Source organism: Protopterus annectens, chromosome 1.part1 (genome assembly GCF_019279795.1).
Source record: "Protopterus annectens isolate FY-2018-M chromosome 1.part1, PAN1.0, whole genome shotgun sequence".
Taxonomy (NCBI): Eukaryota; Metazoa; Chordata; order Ceratodontiformes; family Protopteridae; genus Protopterus; species Protopterus annectens.
The window spans coordinates 1,600,141,535-1,600,161,303 of NC_056726.1; the positions used below are offsets into that span (position 1 = coordinate 1,600,141,535).

At 43.8% G+C, this 19,769-nt stretch overlaps 1 protein-coding gene across 1 annotated transcript in view; it reads left to right on the top strand.

Annotated features, from left to right (window-relative positions):
• SF3A3 (splicing factor 3a subunit 3) overlaps positions 1 to 19,769 on the top strand; it is a 731,641-nt gene that overhangs the window by 389,618 nt on the left and 322,254 nt on the right. Inside the window, exon 11 of the mRNA XM_044083506.1 lies at positions 18,632 to 18,739. Within this exon, the coding sequence (XP_043939441.1) occupies positions 18,632 to 18,739 (108 nt within the window). The remainder of the gene's footprint in view (positions 1 to 18,631; positions 18,740 to 19,769) is intronic.

The following is a 19,769-nucleotide window of genomic DNA, read 5'->3' on the forward strand; positions in this document are numbered from 1 at the left end:
AGCCACAGTTTGGAAACAATAATACCAATAATTCCATGTTTGCAAAAGGAATTTCTATGGTGGGCCCAAGCATGTCAAACAAACACAGTTCTCCCATTCTGCAAGCCTCAAGCAAATCAAGTCATCACAACAGACGCCTCAGATTACGCCTGGGGGCACATGACAGACAGGTGCATCCAGGGCAAATGGTCCCAAAAGGAAAAGCACCTTCACATCAATCAAAAAGAAATGCTAGCAGTGATAAATGCAATTACAGCTTTCAAGGACCTCCTGCATCCAGGACAATTATTGATAAGAACAGACAACACCACAGTAATGTGGTACATAAACAAACAAGGAGGAACACATTCATACCCCCTGTGCAGACTAGCCATGACACTTTGGAACTTGGCTCTGGAATGGCAAATCGAACTTCAAGCACAGTACTTGCCAGGTTTGGAAAACACACTGGCAGACAATCTAAGCAGAAATATGACAGATCCACACGAATGGAAGTTGCATCCTCAAGTGTTTACAAAGATAATCCAAGCGTGGGGAAGGCCAGACATAGACCTCTTCGCCTCCCACAGGAATCATCAATTGGAAAAGTTCTGTTCAAGGACCTTTCATCCAAAGGCCTGAAGAGTGGACGCCCTTTCATTCAGTTGGGCAGCATGGACAGTTTATGCTTTCCCACCTCTGCCTCTTCTGCCCAAGGTGCTCTTGAAAGCAAGAGCAGAAAGACCGAAGATGATACTGATTGCTCCAGACTGGCCAAGACAACACTGGTACCCACTCCTGAGGAGCCTAACACATGCTCTTCCCTGGTCCCTACCTCTAATGCCTCTTTTGCTGACTCAGCACAGCTACAAAACTCTTCACAGTCAGCTGAAAACACTCAATCTCGCTGCATGGAGAATTCCTTAACACCACAACAGACCCTACTCCCCAAAGAGGTGCAGGATGTCATTTTGGAGGCCAGAAGGCCATCTACTAGAAAGGCTTACTCCGCAAAATGGAAACGGTTTTGCTCTTGGAATGAGAAAAAAGGCCAGGACACTAGAAAACTGAATTTGCCTCAGGTGTTACAGTATCTAGCTGAGCTGCTGAACAGTGGACTTTCTTTTTCCTCCATAAAAATCCATGCCTCAGCCATTTCTGCAGAATTCAACACTGATCCACCCTTATTCTCTCACCCACTCTTAAGACAGTTCCTCAGAGGGGCTAAGAATATAAGACCACCAAGGAAACAACCAATGCCAGCCTGGGATCTTAATTACATTCTAGAAAAATTAACATTGCCTCCCTTTGAACCAGCTGCCTCAACAGATTTGCAATATTTGTCCTGGAAAACAGCTTTCCTTCTGGCCATTACCTCAGCTCGTAGGGTTTCGGAACTACAAGCCCTCATGGCTGTGCAGCCCTTTCTCATCTTCCATCAGGACAGGGTTTCCCTTCGAACCAACCCATCATTTTTGCCTAAAGTGGTATCCAGGGTAGCTTTAAATCAAGCCATACACTTACCTACCTTTTACCCCAATCCTCAAAACAAATGGGAAAGGCTGCTACACTCCTTAGACATCCATAGACAGCTACGTTATTATTTGGACAGAACAAAGCCTTTCAGGAAATCAGAACAACGTTTTGTGTCCTATGCTGTAGGAGCTCAAGGGAAGCCAGTTACCAAACAGACAATTTCAAAATGGATAGGCCACTGCATACGGTTTTGTTACTCCTATCATGGAAAATCTGTCCCTACAGGCATCAGATCCCACTCCACCAGGGCCACAGCTACCTCTACAGCCTTCCTCAGAGGAGTTCCTACCAAAGATATTTTGGAGGCAGCCACTTGGAGTTCTGTGCATACCTTCACAAAACACTACCACCTGCCTTTATATTCCAAAACTAGAGCAGGCTTTGCCACTGCTGTGTTGCAGGGCATTCTGGCTCATCCATGTTCCACCTAGTGCCTACCACCCTGTGCGTAGCTTTGGGATTCTACCCATCTGTGATTACTGCAGCTGTATGCACGATGAACATAGTACAGTTTTGTACCTACCATAAATGTAGATGTTCGAGTGCTAATACAGCTGCAGTACAGTTTTCCCTCCCTCCTTCCCCTCTTGGTAAAGGCCTAGGGCTTAACCCCTCTTCATACAACCTGATTGGGTTATCCTTCTATGGTATATTTGCTTGCAACTACTGATTTTTGATTATATTGCATTGCATGTATATAAATATAATTTATGTATTGCCTTCCTTCTGGGGGCACCTGACATCTGGGTCAAGAAAGACTGAAGAAAATGGCGTCGGCTGTGTCTTATATACCCCTGCCTTTCTGACGTCAGGAAAGAAAGCGACAACAACCGACGCCGGACCTAGACTTTGGAATTCGGCCGACCGAGGACCCGCCTGACGGCAGAAAACCCATCTGTGATTACTGCAGCTGTATTAGCACTCGAACATCTACATTTATGGTAGGTACAGAACTGTACTTTCCACATAGGGGGTCCTTTACAGTTCTCTGGGGCAGCAGGGAGTATGTGGTGAACTCATTCCAGGGTGGAAACACTGGTCAGACAGCTTCTGTGTTATCTGACTGGCTCAAGGTGTGGCTTTGGGAAGGGTATTTTATCTTGCTGGTATAAAATATTACCTTTGTGTGAACTTCTGCTTATCTTGATAGAAGCTCCATTTTGCCTGACTGCAGTCTGGAATTACAGAGCTGACATAAGTATATTTTTTGCACTTTAACTGTTCAGTATTTCTTAACAGTACTGCCATTTGCTTAACAGTACTGCACTGTTTTTATTTATTTGCTTGACTGAATTATTTACTTTTCTGTGTCTGCATTTATATATTTGCTGACCTGAATTTTGTTTTTCTCCCACCTTCCCGTCCAAGTGCTGCTGTGTTCGTAAAGTTGGTGGGTTTTGCAGTTACCCGCCCCCTACTGTAAATTTGATCTGGGACACTCCTCCCAGTTCCATCTCACTAACACATTCTACCTAATACAGAGATCATTTGGGAAGGCCAAACCCCTTAGTTTCTTAATCTTTAATTATCTTCTTCTGTTCCTCCTCTCTCTCTTTTCACTTTGCTAACAGAAAAAACGTACTTTATTTAGCTGATTTTAGTGCATCTGCGTTTCCTTCTCCTACTCATTTACTTCATCTTGCTTCTTCTGCCACTTGTTGCTTGTTTTCTAAACTGTTCAATTGCATCTTTTCTGTTGCATTTATTACTGCTTGATATATAGCCTTTTTAAATTGTGTTATTCTAAGCCTCTTAGTTTTGGTTTAAGCACTTGGGCTTTAGGCCTCTCCCCTTAACTCTCCCTGGCCATCCTCACTCAGATTCTGACAAGTATGGATGGGCAATTTCGTACAGTTTCTCCTGCCAGTCTGATTAATATGGGCATCCTGAGACAGTGTAGCAACTATCTAATGTACATGGGCAACCATTTGCTACTACCACCTAGGAACACAATTTGCGATAAATGCAGTTACCTTAGGAACCTAGAGTCTATGCTGTGCCCCTTACAAGCCAGTATATCTGGCACTGAGAAGTTTGTCAACACAATTGCTACACCTCAACCACCACCCACACCTATACAACACACACCCGCATATGCGGAGGTCCTCAGCATAAACGTACCCAAACATATTAGTCATAGGAGACTCCCATTGTGAGGCACACAAATGTGCCTCTCACAAGGCTGGATAAGGAGAAAGTCACGGTTAGTTGTCTGTCAGGGGCCAGAATCTGCCATATCACATAACGCACTCAAGTCTGTCAACAACAAGTACTGTTATGACTCTCATAGTCCACGTTGGCATGAATGGCTTGAGACGTACCTCCCTGGACTGTATGAAGAGAGACATGATTGAACTCGCTGAATATGTGTCCCAGGCAGGTATGTCTCTAGCCTTAAGCAACATTTGACCTTCTCCCAGAATGATGCCTCAATGCAAACAGCAAATGACTTTAACAGTTGGCTTTGTTTCTGGTATCATTCCAGGGGGATCCAGTACCTGACAGTCTGGGAAGATATGATCGACAGACCACGATGCTTTGCTAGAGATGGCCTGCATCTGTTTCACTTGGGCTTCAGGCAAAGACTCTTGCCTCTCCCATAGTGCCTTTTTTAGGAAGAGTGATGAGGTTAAAACTACCAACATAAACATGTCAGCAAAACACAAAGGTTATACTGCTAAACGCTAGGAGTCTAAATATGAAACTGCACTCATTGCAAGCATTATTAACCCTGAAAAATGCTGACATCTGTGCAGTCACAGAAACCTAGTTCAAAGCTGCGAAGAGCACCCCAGCCTTATCTGGTTACTTATCTTATCATACATTCAGACCCCAGAATGTTGGCAGTAAAGCCAAAGGATGTGGTGTTTCAATATATATTAAAGACATACACACCTCCGGGCTTGTCAAACAGTATGGTGCACAGGAGGCACTCCAGGCGCAGTTAACCATTGACAAGACTCCTATACAAATCATAGCTAGTTTCTTCTTCTCTTTCGGCTGTTCCCGTTAGGGGTCGCCACAGCAGATCATCTGATCTGAAGTAGTAAACTTCATTTGATCATCAACCTGTGGGTATCTGATCCGACCTGGATCCAAGTTGGCAGCTTTCCAAGCTAGAGGTCCGACCTCCAAGCTCCTCCCCCTTACTCATAATGCCCTGTCACCTCCTTCCAATCCCCAGATCTCGTTTTCTGCGGCTTTATCAAGCACGGGTTTCTCGAGCTCTTAGCTTTAAGCGATTTGTAAGTAGGAAAGTTTATAAAAATCTTATTAGTTTTTGTGTGTGTGATCGGTTAACTCCTTAGTTTAAACCCCTCTACCATTCCTCTTAGTTTAAAGCCTAGTACTCCCCCTTTTTTTCCCCTTAGGTGTTTGTGTGAGGTGCGTGTGTGTGGGATAATGGCCGAGGCCTCTAAGGCCATTTTTTCTAAGTGCACTGAGTGTGGTCATCCCAACGGATGGCCACACTCAGTGCGTCCTCTGCCTGTGGGTATCGCACTTGTCTTCGGGCTGCCAAATTTGTGCAGCTTTTAACCCCTGGTGATTCTGGCAGATCTTCTACCCTCGGAGTCAGCTTCCTCCTCTTCTCCCTCAGTGGTTACAGCCGCGGCTGTTCAGCCTGTTGTTCCCTCTCCCCTGGCTGGGACTCAACCTCCCATTTCTTCTCAGGGAGAGTGGGACTCTAGGAAGGAGAAGAAGGAGAGGAGAGAGAGAGAGAAAGGGAGAGAGAGAGGGGGGGGGAGAGAAATATAGGCATAGGAGCCACAAGCTGCAGGCCGACTCTGCCCCTTTGGCCCCGCCTGCCAAGCTGCTCTCCTCACCTCAGAAGATTTCCGGGCCTTCCTCCCCTCAGCTCCATTCTCCACGCTTGTCACTGGAGCCGGAGGAGAAGGCCCGACCATCTTCATGGTCATTGCGGCGGCCTTCCCGGCCAGCTTCGGCGGCCTTTTCTAGGTCGACCCGCAGTCTCTCCGACGCTGATATGGACCGGATGATGCGTCATTTTCTCCGAGTGCTGCTGCCTCCCCAGCCCCACTTTTTGCCCCAATAGCTCCTTCTCCGATCCGTTATCGGGTTTCGGAGCCATTGGATCCGAGGAGTCCCGGGGCCGGGGTGTCGGTGCTGACTGTTATAGTTACCTTGACACCGGCCATACCCTCGAGTTTGTCTAATCCTCTTTCGAATCCGAGCTCTCGGAGCCGTGAGCAGTGCGTCGGATCTGGGGGGGGGGGGGGGGGCAGTGTGTCTTTGGCTCTGTTTCGGTCAGAGCACACTTCCCTCTCAGGTCTGAGCACTTCAGCTCCGATGCTGATCCCTGCTCCGGATCCGAGGGTGTTAACCACGGAGCCCAGAGAGATTGGTTCACCCTCTGCTTTCGACTTGGTGGAGAGGGTTCTCTCGAGGGGTTCGAGACCCCCTGCTCTTTCTTCGGATCCAGCCCCCACTCCCTTGTAGCTGGGCTTGTCTTCCATCATCCAGTCCCAGGGACAGCCTGCATTGATGCCCCAGCCCATTCCACTGGCGGAACACGGCCCTGTTAGTGAGCCCTCCTCAGACAGTCCCACCGTGGAGGTCCCTCACAAACATAAATGTGAGAGGAGGCACTTTGACTCCCCTGAGTCCATCTCAGAGGACACCGATTTGGAAGAAGGGGAAGGCTCCCCCAGGTCACCCCCCCCGATGACGTCTCCTTTGGAGACATTATGGAAATGCTTCACCTGAAAGGGGGGTGGTCAGCCCGAAAGCCTTCCTCTGACGAATCAGTGTTTCTGGAGGCGTCGACGCAGGCCTCTCTACCTCTTGGTGTCCCCTCTGGCCGACCGCCTGGTTGATTTCATCACTACCAGGGCGTGGAAGGAACCGAACACTGTAGAGCCGATCCCCAGGAGGCCAGACAGGATTCTCAGTCCTCCCATGGATAGGACTGCTTGGAGTAAGGGTTCCCCGGTAGATGCCATGGTGGTGGCGGCAGCCACCAAGAGGGAACTCGCTCAGGATAGTTCCTCGATCCATCCCCCTGAATAAGGAGTCTCGGACTATGGATCGTATCGGGAAGCGGATGTTTGCTTCAGCTACCTTTTCTATAAGGGCGCTGAATTACTTGGTCCATGACTTCAGCGGCATTTGGTGAAAGAATATACTGAGTCTCCCCCCGAGTCCATGTCGGCCGAGGACAAACGGACCTTCTCGACTTGCATGGCCACTCTCAAATCTGTTTCGAACATGTCTATGCAGCTACTTTCCCATGCCACGGAAGGAGCCGCTAAAGCCAGCAGATCCGTTATTGCCTTAAGGCGTCACGCCTGGCTCCGGCTTTGTGACTTTGCGGAACCTTTCAAGGCGTCCTTCGCGAATGCACCCTTCGGTTCTACTCTGTTTGGGAAGACCGTCCGTGACACATTGGTTCAGAGTGAAAAAGGTGGGAAGACGCTGTCTGCCATTGGAGCCCGCTTCTCGGCTCCTCAAAGGTCCTTTTCTAGGAACCAGAGAGGACAAAAGAAGATGTGGTTCTGGAAGTCTCAGCAGTCCCGTTACGCTCCCTCCAACCAGTTCAAGTCTTGGAGTTCATAGGGGCCAGGATAGACACACTTCAGACCAAAGCCTTCTTGACGTCAGACAGACTTCGCAGTTTGACCTTACACGTTTTAGCCCTTCTCCAGTCACCTGCCCCATCAGCGGAGTTGGTCCTGAGAGCTCTAGGGTCCATGGCAGCAGCAATCAACCTCGTGCCCTTAGCCCGCTTGCACATGAGGATTCTCCAGTGGACATTACAGGTCCAGTGGTCCATCCTTCACCATCTGTTGGACTTGTCGATTCCTCTTAGCAGAGTGTGCAGGAATTCTCTCTTGTGGTGGCTCCACTCCCGAGAGCTTCGGGAAAGGCGACCGTTTGTTATGCAGCAACCCCAAGCCACAGTGACCACGGACGCTTCTCGCATGGGTGGGGGGGGGGCATTACGAGGTCAGAACTGTTCAAGGTACGTGGACTCGGACAGAGACCGTTCTGCATATCAGTGTTCTGGAGATGAGAGCGGTGCTTCTAGCGTTGCAAGCCCTTCATGCCTTTCTCCCTCCAGTGACTATTGTGATTCAGTCAGACAACATGTCGGTGGTCTGGTACATCAACAAACAGGGGGGGACCAGGTCTTACCCTCTTTGTCGAAAAGCCATGAGAGTTTGGGATTGGGCAATTTCCACTAACCGTTTTCTGTTAGCAATGCACATTCCGGGTGGGTCCAACATCCTAGCAGACAAACTGAGTCGAACCATCCTCACCTTACGAGTGGTCTCTGAATCCCTTAATAGCGAAACAGATCTTCTGCAAGTGGGGTCAGCCTTGCTGAGATCTCTTCGCATCTCCTTCCAATGCGAAGTGCATTGAGTTTTTCACTCTAATTCCCCCTCTGAGGGAGAGCCCCAGAGACGCTCTAGTTCATGTTTGGCCACCCGGTCTTCTGTATGCTTATTCTTCTCTTCCATTGATAACGAAATTCTTACAGAAAGCTCGTCGGTTGGGAATCAAGATTATCCTTGTAGCCCCATTCTGGCCTCGTCAAACCTGGTTCCCCTGCCTGCGGTCTCTCTGGATCTTGGATCCCATCCCGAATCTAATATCTCATCCTTCGGGATTGAAGCCCCCGAACCTGGTCGATCTCAAGCTCTCAGCGTGGTTGATCCAGTTCCATTAGTTGCTAGGACTCCCGGTATCTCGTCTCCAGTTAGATCTATCCTGGTAGCGTTGCATAAGCAGTCTACCAGGAAAGTTTACAATAGTAAATGGAAGCGGTTTTCTATTTGGGCGTCTCATAGGAAATTGGACCCTTTCACTGCTCCCATCCTAGGAGTGCTCAATTTTCTATCGCATATTTTTCAGCAAGGGGCCAGTTCCTCTACTGTAAAGGTTCAAATGGCTGCCATCTCGCATTTTCACATTGGAGATAATCACAGTCCCCTTGCTTCCACCAAGATTTGTAAGGCCTTTCTGAAAGGTACATTTCTCTTGAGACCCCCCTGTTAGGAACCCTGTCCCTCCTTGGGATCTAACCTTGGTCCTTCAAGCTCTAACTGGGCCTCCTTTTGAACCTGCAGCCTCTGTTGATTTGAAATTCTTGTTCTGGAAAACTGCCTTTTTGGTAGCCATTACCTCAGCTAAGAGAGTGTCGGAGCTTCAAGCTCTCTGTATTAAAGCCCCGTATCTGTTCTTCCATAAGGACAGGGTCTCTCTCAGGACTAGCCCATCTTTCCTACCTAAAGTGGCCTCTGTCAGTTTTCTTCCCTAACTATCAGAACAAAGGGGAGTACAAACTTCATTTGTTAGATGTTCATAGGCAGTTACGGTTTTATTTATACAGAACATTGATCAGCTATTTGTCTCTTTTGCTAAACACTTCTTGGGTAAGCCTGTATCGAAGGTGACTCTGGCCAGATGGATTTCAAATTGCATTTTGTTCATATATAAACTATCTGGCCTGCCAGAACCTACTGGGGTTCACTCTCACTCTACCCATTCTATGGCTACATCAGCTGCATTCTGGTCAAGAATTCCCTTGGATGACATTTGTTCTGCGGCTACTTGGGCATCCTCTCATACCTTTATCTCTCACTATAAATTGGATTTAGTGTCTAGAGGAAGGACGTCTTTTGGCTCTGCAGTGCTCTGGAATATCCTTCCTTGAGGACCTCCGAAGTTTTTTGGTAGCTGGGGACTCTGTCCCACAGGTTGATAATCAAATGAAGTTTCCTACTTCAGATAAAGAAGTTATGTACTCACCATAACGTTCCATCTGAGTAGGTAACTTCATTTGTCAGCAGCCGACCCCCCCACCTTCCCCCTATCCTGTTTCTTTGGTTTCCTGATCACTAGGATGGTTTATCCAGGTCATTTGGTTAGGTTACGATTCTCCAGGTTGTTGCTTTGTCATGGTGAGATTATGTAGATAGGCAAATGCGATCTGGGGATTGGAAGGAGGTGGCAGGGCATTACGGTTAAGGGGGAGGAGCTTGGAGCTTGGATCTCTAGCTTGGAAAGCTGCTGGCTCGGATCCAGGTCAGATCTGATACCCACAGGTTGCTGACAAATGAAGTTACCTACTCAGATGGAACGTTATGGTGAGTACATTTTTTTCATTTCTTCCTGTCTTATGCATATTGCTCTGTCACACCAACCACCTGCATGTCCTCTCTCACCACATCCATAAACCTTTTCTTAGGCCTTTCTCTTTTCCTCTTACCTGGCAGCTCCATCCTTAGCATCTGTTTCCCAATATACCCAGCATCCCTCCTCAGCACATGTCCAAACCAGCGCAATCTCGCCTCTCTGACTTTGTCTCCAAACCATCCAACCTGAGCTGACCCTCTAATATACTGATTCCTAATCCTGTCCATCCTTGTCACACTCAGTGCAAATCTTGACATCTTTAACTCTGCCACTTCCAGCTCTGATTCCTGCCTTTTTGTCAATGCCACTGTCTCCAATCCGTATGACATAGCTGGTCTCACTACCCTCTAGTAAACCTTCCATTTCACTCTTACTGGTACCCATCTGTCACAAATCACTCCTGACACTCTTCTCCACCCATTCCACCCTGCCTGTACTCTCTTCTTCACCTCTCTTCCACACTCACCATTACTGTGAACTGTTGATCCCAAGTACTTAAACTCATCCACCTTCACCATCTCTACTCCCTGCATCCTCACCATTCCTCTGTCCTTCCTCTCATTCACACACATATTCTGTCTTAGTCCTGCTGACGTTCATTCCTCTCCTCTCTAGGGCATATCTCCACCTCAACAGGGTCTCCTCAACCTGGTCCCTACTCTCACTACAGATCACAATGTCATCTGCAAACATCATAGTCCATGGGGCCTCCTGTCTGATCTCATCTGTCAACCTGTCCATCACCATTGCAAATAAGAAAGGGCTCAGAGCTGATCCTTGATGTAATCCCACCTCCACCTTAAACGCATCTGTCACTCCCACTGCAGACTTCACCACTGTCACACTACCCTCATACATATCCTGTACCACTCTTACATACTTCTCTGCCACTCCTGACTTCCTCATACAATACTACGGCTCCTCTCTAGGCACCCTATCATATACTTTCTCCAAGTCCACAAAGATGCAATGCAACTCCTCCTGACCTTCTCTATATTTCTCCATCAACGCTCTCAGAGCAGACATCGCATCTGTAGTGCTCTTTCCCAGCATAGCTAGCTACCAGCCCCCAAATCTAACTCAAGATGCCCAATCTGCCTATTTGGACTGCTTCAAATCTTTCAAGATTCAACCCTTTACCCTGAACCTGGGTGACTTTAACTACCCAAACATAGACTGGAAGAACTACTCGTGCCAGAACACAAATGTTCAGAGATTCCTCGATTTTATCAATGCAAATACCTTGGAATAGCTCGTCGAAATTAAGTTTCAGAGATCTGGTCTGGGGCTTTTCACCTTCGGTATTGTTGTCTTTCATTCTTTTGAAGTAGCCCCGTGTATGTGTAGATATATACATGTGTGTGTGTGTGTGTGTGTGTGTGTGTGTGTGTGTATATGCAAACGTATAAAATACACACGTATGTATATGTAATACACACACGTAAATATGTAGACACATATTGCGTGTAAATATATATATATATATATATATATATACACACACACACACACATACACAAACACACACACACACACACACACACCAGATAGACAACTTGTCGACCTCTAAAAGAAGCTGGCACAGATGATCGAAAATCAGCTGATTGAACATGCTGTGTTGTCTTTGCTCCTGTGTGAGTTCCATGGTACAGTGGGGATAAAGGAATTTACCCTTTCCCCACGGTTGTGTGGCCTCGGAGTTTGTATATGTAATGAGCAGGGGAATGAGGGAAAGTAGTGTTGTTTTTTGTTGTTTAGAATAGGATGTGTTTCGAGCAGTTGTGCTAAATAAGTTGCCATTCCATATGTTGTTTTTTTCGATAAAGCAGCTTATGTGTGTGGGATAGTGTGTGTTTGTGTGTGTATCTGTGTGTGTGTGTGTGTATATATATATATATATATATATATATTGGGTATAGATGTATATAGATGAGTGTGTGTGTGTGTGTATATGTATATATATATATATATATATATATATATATATATATATATATATATATAGGTAGGGGTGTGTGTGTGTGTGTGTGTATATATATATATATATATATATATATATATATATATATATATATATATATATATATATCTATATAAATTCCAACAAAGTAAACTCCTTAGGTGCACAATGAAGTTCCAGACAGTAGGACCATTCAATTCCTTTTATTTAACACACGAAGCATGAAAAATTAATACTATATATGAAGCACATAAAGTCTAAACCATACGTTTTCGTTTGTTACACTTCCTCAGATGTGGGTTTTTAACAAGAATTAATTCCCTTTTATACTAAAAAAGAGCGGCAATAAACCAATAATGTTTTTAATTGATTCTTAAAGAGATTGTTGTACCAAAACTGATGAAATGACAATGCATTATGAAAATGAATGAACCATGACCAAAAGTGAATAAAAATATTGCTAAATACTTCTAAAACAAACTTGTTTGGTGTAAAAGTGTTAAAAATTATAATAAGACCATAGAATGAATTGTTAAAAATATTACTTATAAACATTTCATTTTAAAATTAAAACTGCCACTCATTCACGTGTATGTGGTGCCATCTAGTGACCATTCAAATTCATTACATCCTATTAAAACAATCCTATAAAAAATGTATACCTAGAGCTTTTCTTGAGAAGAAAAAAACACCAAATCAGTTGAACTGGTAAAGGTTAAATAAAATTAATGTTTTTTGATTTCCTAAAAAGTCCATAAATAGAATAAAACCTTACAATAAAATGTTTCATTCAAGTATTAATATAACTTGGTCAAATGTTATAAAAATAAAACACTCAATGTCAATAAGGTAAAAAAAATAAAAATAAGGGCAAAATGTGAGGTACATAGTTGGAAAACATAATTAGATCTTACAGTCAAATGGTGCATAAAGTAATGTATAAAAAGTTGTATAAAATAGTGATGTTTCATATAAAAACAATTATTGTTCATAAAAAAAGAATGGAATGGAAAGTATTTAAAGTACAAAGTTAAATGTGGGTCTTATAACTTAGCTGCTCTTAGTTTTAAGAGCAGGGCTATTGATATGTGGTCATTTAGCCCTGGGTGTCTTGGCTTGTAGCGTGACCTGCCACCAAAACTCCCTATACTCTATCCTTTCTTCCCATAGGCCTCCCCTCTCATCATTCTTTACTTTTTCTATCACAAAGAAGAAAACGCGTGCATTTTCATAAATTTGGGTATGCCTATGTAATAGAACATTGGTTTCTTGTTTACTTTGTATGTCATATATATGTTCATAAATTCTTCTTTTAAGCTTACGTTCAGTTTTCCCTGTGTAAAAAGCCAAACAGGCTCCAGGCTTAGCTAGGTACACTAAGCCATCACAGTTGTAATATTCCTTCCCTACTAGTGTTACCTTCCGACTTTCTAAATTTATACATTCCTTAGTAATGATGTAAGCACACTGAGAGCACTGCCCACATTTATAAGTTCCAGTTTTTCTTTTGTTGGTAGGGCTGTTTAGGGTGTCATGTTCTAACAAATGCTTCAAACTGTAGGAATTTTTATATACCACCCTTAGCTTTTCCTTACTGATTTTGTCTAAGTCAGTAATAGAGGTGAACTTATTCCATTCTTCTACAATATTTCTTACCATAGTTGAAGTTGCATTGAATTCCAACACCAATGCCCTATTAAAATTTTCTTTCCTGCTTATTTTTTTCCTATTGTTTCCTCATCTTTGCCCAAGATCGGATTAAATTTCCCTGAGCTACCCTTTTTCTGTATGTTCCAAAAGACTAGCCGGGTATTTTTTTACCATAAACATTTGATTAAGAGTTTTCATTTCTTCTATAAAGTCTTGCTCATCAGAGGTCATTCTCGAAGATCTTATATATTGACCTCTGACTAAATTCCACTTTTGGTGTGCTGGGTGCGCACTGGTGTAATGCAAGCATGAATTTGAATAGGTTGCCTTTCTATATTCTCTGGAACAAAGTTTGCCTTCTTTTTGTAAATTTCTATATCCAGGTATAATAACTTCTCCTTGTCCACTTTACGGGTGAACCTCAAAAAATCTGTGCTACTATTCAGGAAGCCTATAAATTCAATTATTTCTTCACTGGATGCAGTCCAAAAAATACAAATATCATCCAGGAATCTTTTATATAAAAGCCACTTGCGGCTAAATATTGAATTTAAAATAAACTACTCCTCTCACTTTGCTAAGACAGGATTTGCATACGTTGGAGCACATGCCACACCCATTGCCACACCTTTAGTCTGATGAAAATATTCCCCATTGAAATATAAAAAGTTGTATTTTAAAACTAGATCAGTTAAATGTAAAATTACCGTACATTCATCATGAGTCAAACTATTGTCTTCAAACATTACTTCTTCCAAAAGTACCAACCCTTCCTCATGTGGTATTACTGAAAACAAATCTACGACATCCACTGTTAGGAAGGTCAATTCCTCCCTATACATGTCTTGCTTAACACATCTTAAAAAGTCCCATGAGTCTCTAAGGATGTTGTTTCTTTTTAAGCATAACTTTTTTAGCTTACTGTCTACAAACTTGGCAAGGGGTAAAGTTTTTGATCCGTCCGCTGAGACTATTGGCCTCAGAGGTGGGTCTATTCCATTTTTGTGTATTTTAGGTATACCAAAGATGGATGGTATCCTTGGTTTTTCCACTTTTAAAAATGCATATGTCTTGCTGTCTATTAAATTTTCAACTAGTAGGTCTTCTAACACCATGTCCACTCTACGATAAGCTATATTGATCTCGTTCTTAGAGATAGTAGAGTACCTGGAGGTGTCTCTTAAAATCTCGTTCATTTTGCCTTCATATATAAGTGAGTCCATCAACACCATCCCCCCACCTTTATCCGGTTTCATTGTTCTAATTTCTGGATTGTTCCTTAATTCCTTCAGAACTAAGCTTTCCTTTTCATCTAAATTAGCTTTATACCCAACTTTTGTAAATTTCTTCCTAATTTCGGTTTCAACCAAATTTTCAAAAGTTGTGGGTGCAGTGGGGGGGATTTTTTTTTTTTTTTTACTAAATTAGCAGGTCCCATGGTGTTCACCTGGTTGAAAAAAATTTGTAAATTAATTTTCCTAAGAAATGTTTTTATGTCTATTAAAGTTTTAGCAAGATCCCCTTTTCTAAGCGGTATAAACTTAATACCTCTGGAAAGTAAATTGAAGTGTGCATCTTGTAATTCTGTAAAATATGCTAAAGTCTCCTTTGGTAAACCTATATGGGTTGTTTTTATCAAACGTAATGTTTTCTACAACCAAGTTAGATAGGTGTGTGTGTGTGTGCGTGTATATATATGTATATATATATATATATATATATATATATATATATATATATATATATATATGCATACATTTACGCGCACAAACATACATGTGTCTGTTTACACATATATTTTTGTATATGTAGGCAAGGCTCAAATTCTAAACCTACCACCCTAGAACACAAAAAAGGAAAAAAACTAAGGGTAATGCTGCTCAATGCCAGAAGTCTAAATCTCAAAATGCACGCACTCGAGGCCCTTCTCAGTATGGAGAACATCGATGTCTGTGCTGTGACAGAAACCTGGTTCAAGGCTCCTGAGAGCACCCCAGCACTATCAGGTTTTACCTCATATCATGCGTTCCGGCCCCAAAATCCGGAAAATACCAAGAAAGGAGGGGGGGTGTCCATATTCATCAAGGACACCCACACCTCCAGACTGGTAACAGCATACGATGCATCGGAAACCATCCAGGTGCAATTAACCATAGGCAAAACTGCTCTGCAAATTGTAGCATGTTACAGGCCACCCTCGCAAACTCAGGAACCTCACATGGCCTTCCTGAAAACACTAGAGGGGATAAATGTATCACCAAACACCATCATACTAGGTGACTTCAATTACCCTAATATAGACTGGGTACACTACTCAAGCCCAAACACCCTAGCCCAAAAGTTCCTGGAATTCATAAACTCAAATGCCATGGAACAACTAGTCACCATCCCCACAAGAGGAGACAACATACTTGATCTCATCATCACGAACATGGGAGCACAATGTTCAACACCGGAAGTATACCCCTCACTGGTGAGATCAGATCACAAACTAATCTCGCTGGAGGTCCTCATCCCACCCCCACCTGAAATAAAAAAGACCACAGTAAAGAACTTCTCTAAAGCCGACTTCACACTTCTAAAGACTAGTGTGGGTCTCCTTTAAGGCCCCCGAGCCGGCGGAAAACAGTACTCAAGCCGCTGAATCACTTACAAATGCCTTCTACCAGCACCTGCAGGACTGCATGGATAAGGCAAACCCAAGCAAAACAAAGACTTTTTGTACCAAAGGCAAGCGTCCAGTCTGGTGGACCCCAGCCATAAACAAACTCTACAACAAAAGGAGAAAGCTACTACAAGATAGAGCAAAATCCTTAAAAGGTAAGACACCCTTGATCACTATAAGCAAAAAACTAAGAGCTCTCATAAAATCATCCAAAGCAAATTTTGAGAGAAAAATAGCTAAAGACTCAAAAGACAATCATAAGGCCTTCTTTAGCTATGTTAGAAACCTGGGAGGAAACTCCCAGATATGTTCAGAACTAGTTCAAAATGATGTGAAGATTACTGATCCTACAGACATTGCCAACATACTGGCTGACAGGTTCAGTGCAAACTTGTCCCCTCCCCCAAAAGGAGAGCTATCTATACCAGCGATTGCAGCCCCCCAATCATCTCCAATGCCCAAGTGAGAACTGCTCTCTCCAAAGCAAAAAACACAGCATCCATGGGACCTGATGGTGTCCCCGGCTGTGTGCTCCACGAACTCAATGAGGAACTAAACCCACAGCTAGGACAGCTGTTTAATCATAGTCTTACCTCTGGATACGTACCCAGAGAGTGGCGCACTGCAACTGTGGTCCCACTTCACAAAGGCGGTGCCTCCACCGACCCTGGAAATTACCGGCCCATTAGCTTGACAAGCCTTATCTGCAAAGCCATGGAAAGGATCATAATGGACCTCATAAATAAAGACATAGGGAATTTGCAGACTTTGGATCCATCCCAGTTTGGCTTTGTCAAAGGCAGATCATGCCTTCTAAACTTGGTTGACTTTTGAAACAGTCACCAAAGCCATTGATGAGGGAAAGGCAGTCCATACAGCCTACCTCGATCTGGCGAAGGCCTTCGATACAATACCCCACTCGGGTATCATTGAAAAACTCATCAGCCTAAATGTTAACCCATACATCACAAGATGGGTTGCAAACTGGCTGAGTGACAGAACACACAGGGTCAGAGTTGCTGGCGCCATGTCAGACTCAAAGCCTGTCACAAGTGGTGTACCACAGGGCTCAGTCCTGGGCCCACTCTTGTTTGGCATCTACTTTTCTGAAGTACAAGCAAACACAGGAGGGTTATGGCTGACAAAGTTTGCAGATGACTGCAAACTGGGCGCCATAGTAGAAAACACATCTGGCACAGATATCCTTCAGAAGGGTCTCACAGGAGAGGATAACTGGTGCCAGAGCCATGGCCTAAAGTTAAATGCCAAAAAATGCATAGTCATACCCTTCGGGAAAAACAAGGTTACCCCTAGCTACCAAATAGGTGGCAATCCACTGAGCACAGAAGAAGTTATCAGGGACCTGGGGACCCAAGTTGATAGTAGTCTGTCATTCAACACCCATGTAGCCAAAGTGGTTAGGAGGACCTTCTACATTGCCCACCTTATCATGAAGGGATTCTCATCTAGATCAAGGGAGGTCATGGTCTCCCTGTACTCATCACTCATCAGACCAATGATTGAGTACAATGCCCCATTCGGAATGTATCTGACCCGACACTTGCAGCAGCTTGAGAGGCCACAAAAGTTCCTCACCAAAAGGATAAAGGGTCTCAAACATCTGTCCTATGCTGCCCGACTGAAAGAACTCCAGCTCTATTCAGTCGCTTACCGCCTGCTCAGAGGTGACCTTTGCCTAACATACAAGGCCATGTCAAACCCAGATTTGATGAATATGCTTCACCTCAAAAAATCTAGATCCACCAGAGCCACAAGGGCGGGAGACTTAAACCTTGACATGGCTATTAATAGGACGTGCTGGAGGGATAGATTCATCACCCAAAGACTCCCTATGCTGTGGAACAAAATCCCGGTATATGTGAGGCAGAGCACCTCACTGGCCTTGTTCAAGAGAAATCTTGACCAATGGATGGGAGATCGCAGATATACCCCAGGGATTACCTCAGTGTCACTGCTCGACAGGGGCACAGCAAAATAATGGGTATAGTTCCCCATACTAAAGGGGTGGCGTGAGCCACAAAACTATGGGCTAGGCTTGTAAATGTCCTCGGGCAGATAGCCTAGTATGAACCTATGAACCTATATATACTTTGTTGTGTATACAGATATTTCTAAGTTGACTCATCAGTCTTCTTTCTTTAAGACCATAGGTAATGGGATCTTTTATTATATGTGTTGTAAAGATCTTGTACCATTTTTGTTGCTTTGTACTGTACTTCCTGTATCCTTTGTGTTTTTACAAGAGTAAGCCCTTTAGAACTAACTACATTGTTCAAGGCTGAGTTTTTGCTAGGGGTCCTTATAGAGAGAGTAAGAGAATAACCCTTATGTCCTTTTCCTGGTGCCTCCTGTTACACATGACTCTTTGCCTTCCTGCTTTGCTGCTGCTCTGGTACTGTTTGCTTGTTTTTATATCACTGATAGAAGTTACACAGGTAATTTTGTACTTTTGCTGCTGGTCTTGCATTTCAAAGTTTTACTTAACTTTATGTAGAAGACAAAACACGCAGCTTTAAAAGTTAGATATTCTCTGTTTATTGTGGAAGTATGACATTGGTGTGATCTGACATTGTTGTACACAGTGGAGTAGTAGATTATACAGTAAAGAAGAAATTATACCACTCATGCAAAGGAGTCCCTTTCTATTTTATTCCCCACAGAACACTGGAAGAAAGAGCACAGAGGCTTTTTAGCACCAAAGGAAAATCATTGGAGTCCCTTGACCAAGGTCTCTTTGCAAAAAATCCAAAAACTAAAGGCACTAAAAAGTAAGTCTTTGCATTTTACATTTGTGCATATGCTGATTCTGGGTTGTGCTGGAATTGTTTAACACTGCAGCCATGTGTAGTTTTACTAGCTTTGATGTGCTTGTGTATTGTCCAACACTGAAAGTACTAGTCCGTGTGGAAACTGTTGAGCATGTTAAATGTTGCATCTGGTACATTTTTTCTTTATTAGATTTTCCCTCTTTCTGGATACATTATTTTGCATTTGTTTCGGTGTTGAATTAAGTTCATAGGTAGCTACTAGGCTATTTGCCCAAAGGTATTTATAAGCCTAGCCAGAATGTGTTTGCTTTCACTGCCCCCTTAGATTAGTTCCCTGTGCTTCTCTCCAGCAGAGCCACTGAAGTGATCCCCGGGGTAAACTTTGTTTCCCATCCACTCGTCAAGGTTTCTCTTGAAGAGGGTTAGCGAGGAGCTCTGCCTAATGTAGATTGGAATCTTGTTCCAAAGCATGGGAAGTCTCTGGGACAGGCATCTATCCCTCCAGCACGTCCTATTTATTGTTGTGGTCAGGTTTAGATCCCTAGAGCCTGTGGCTCGAGGGGATATGATTTTCTTTAGGTGGAGCATGTCCATCAGTTCTAGGTTGAACATGGCCTTGTATATCAGGCAGAGATCACCTCTGAGTAGGCGGTATGCAACCGAGTACAGCTGGAGTTTCTTCAGTCGAGCTGCATAGGGCATCTGTTTGAGGCCAGTGATCCTCTTAGTGAAGTACTTCTGTGGTCTTTCCAGCTGTTGCAGGTGTCTTGTAAGGTACATCCTAAATGGGGCGTTGGACTCTGATGGGTCTGATGAGTGATTAGTAGAGGAGGGGCACAATGACCTTTTTTGATCTGGCTGCAAACCCTTTTGTGATTAGGTGGGCCACATAGAAGGATTTTCTAACCACTTTGGCAATGTGATTATCAAAGGAGAGATTACTATCTACTTGGGTCCCCAGATCCCTTTTTACGTTTTCCGTATTTAGGGACTACCACATATGTAGTAGTTTGTGGGAACTTTTGTTTTT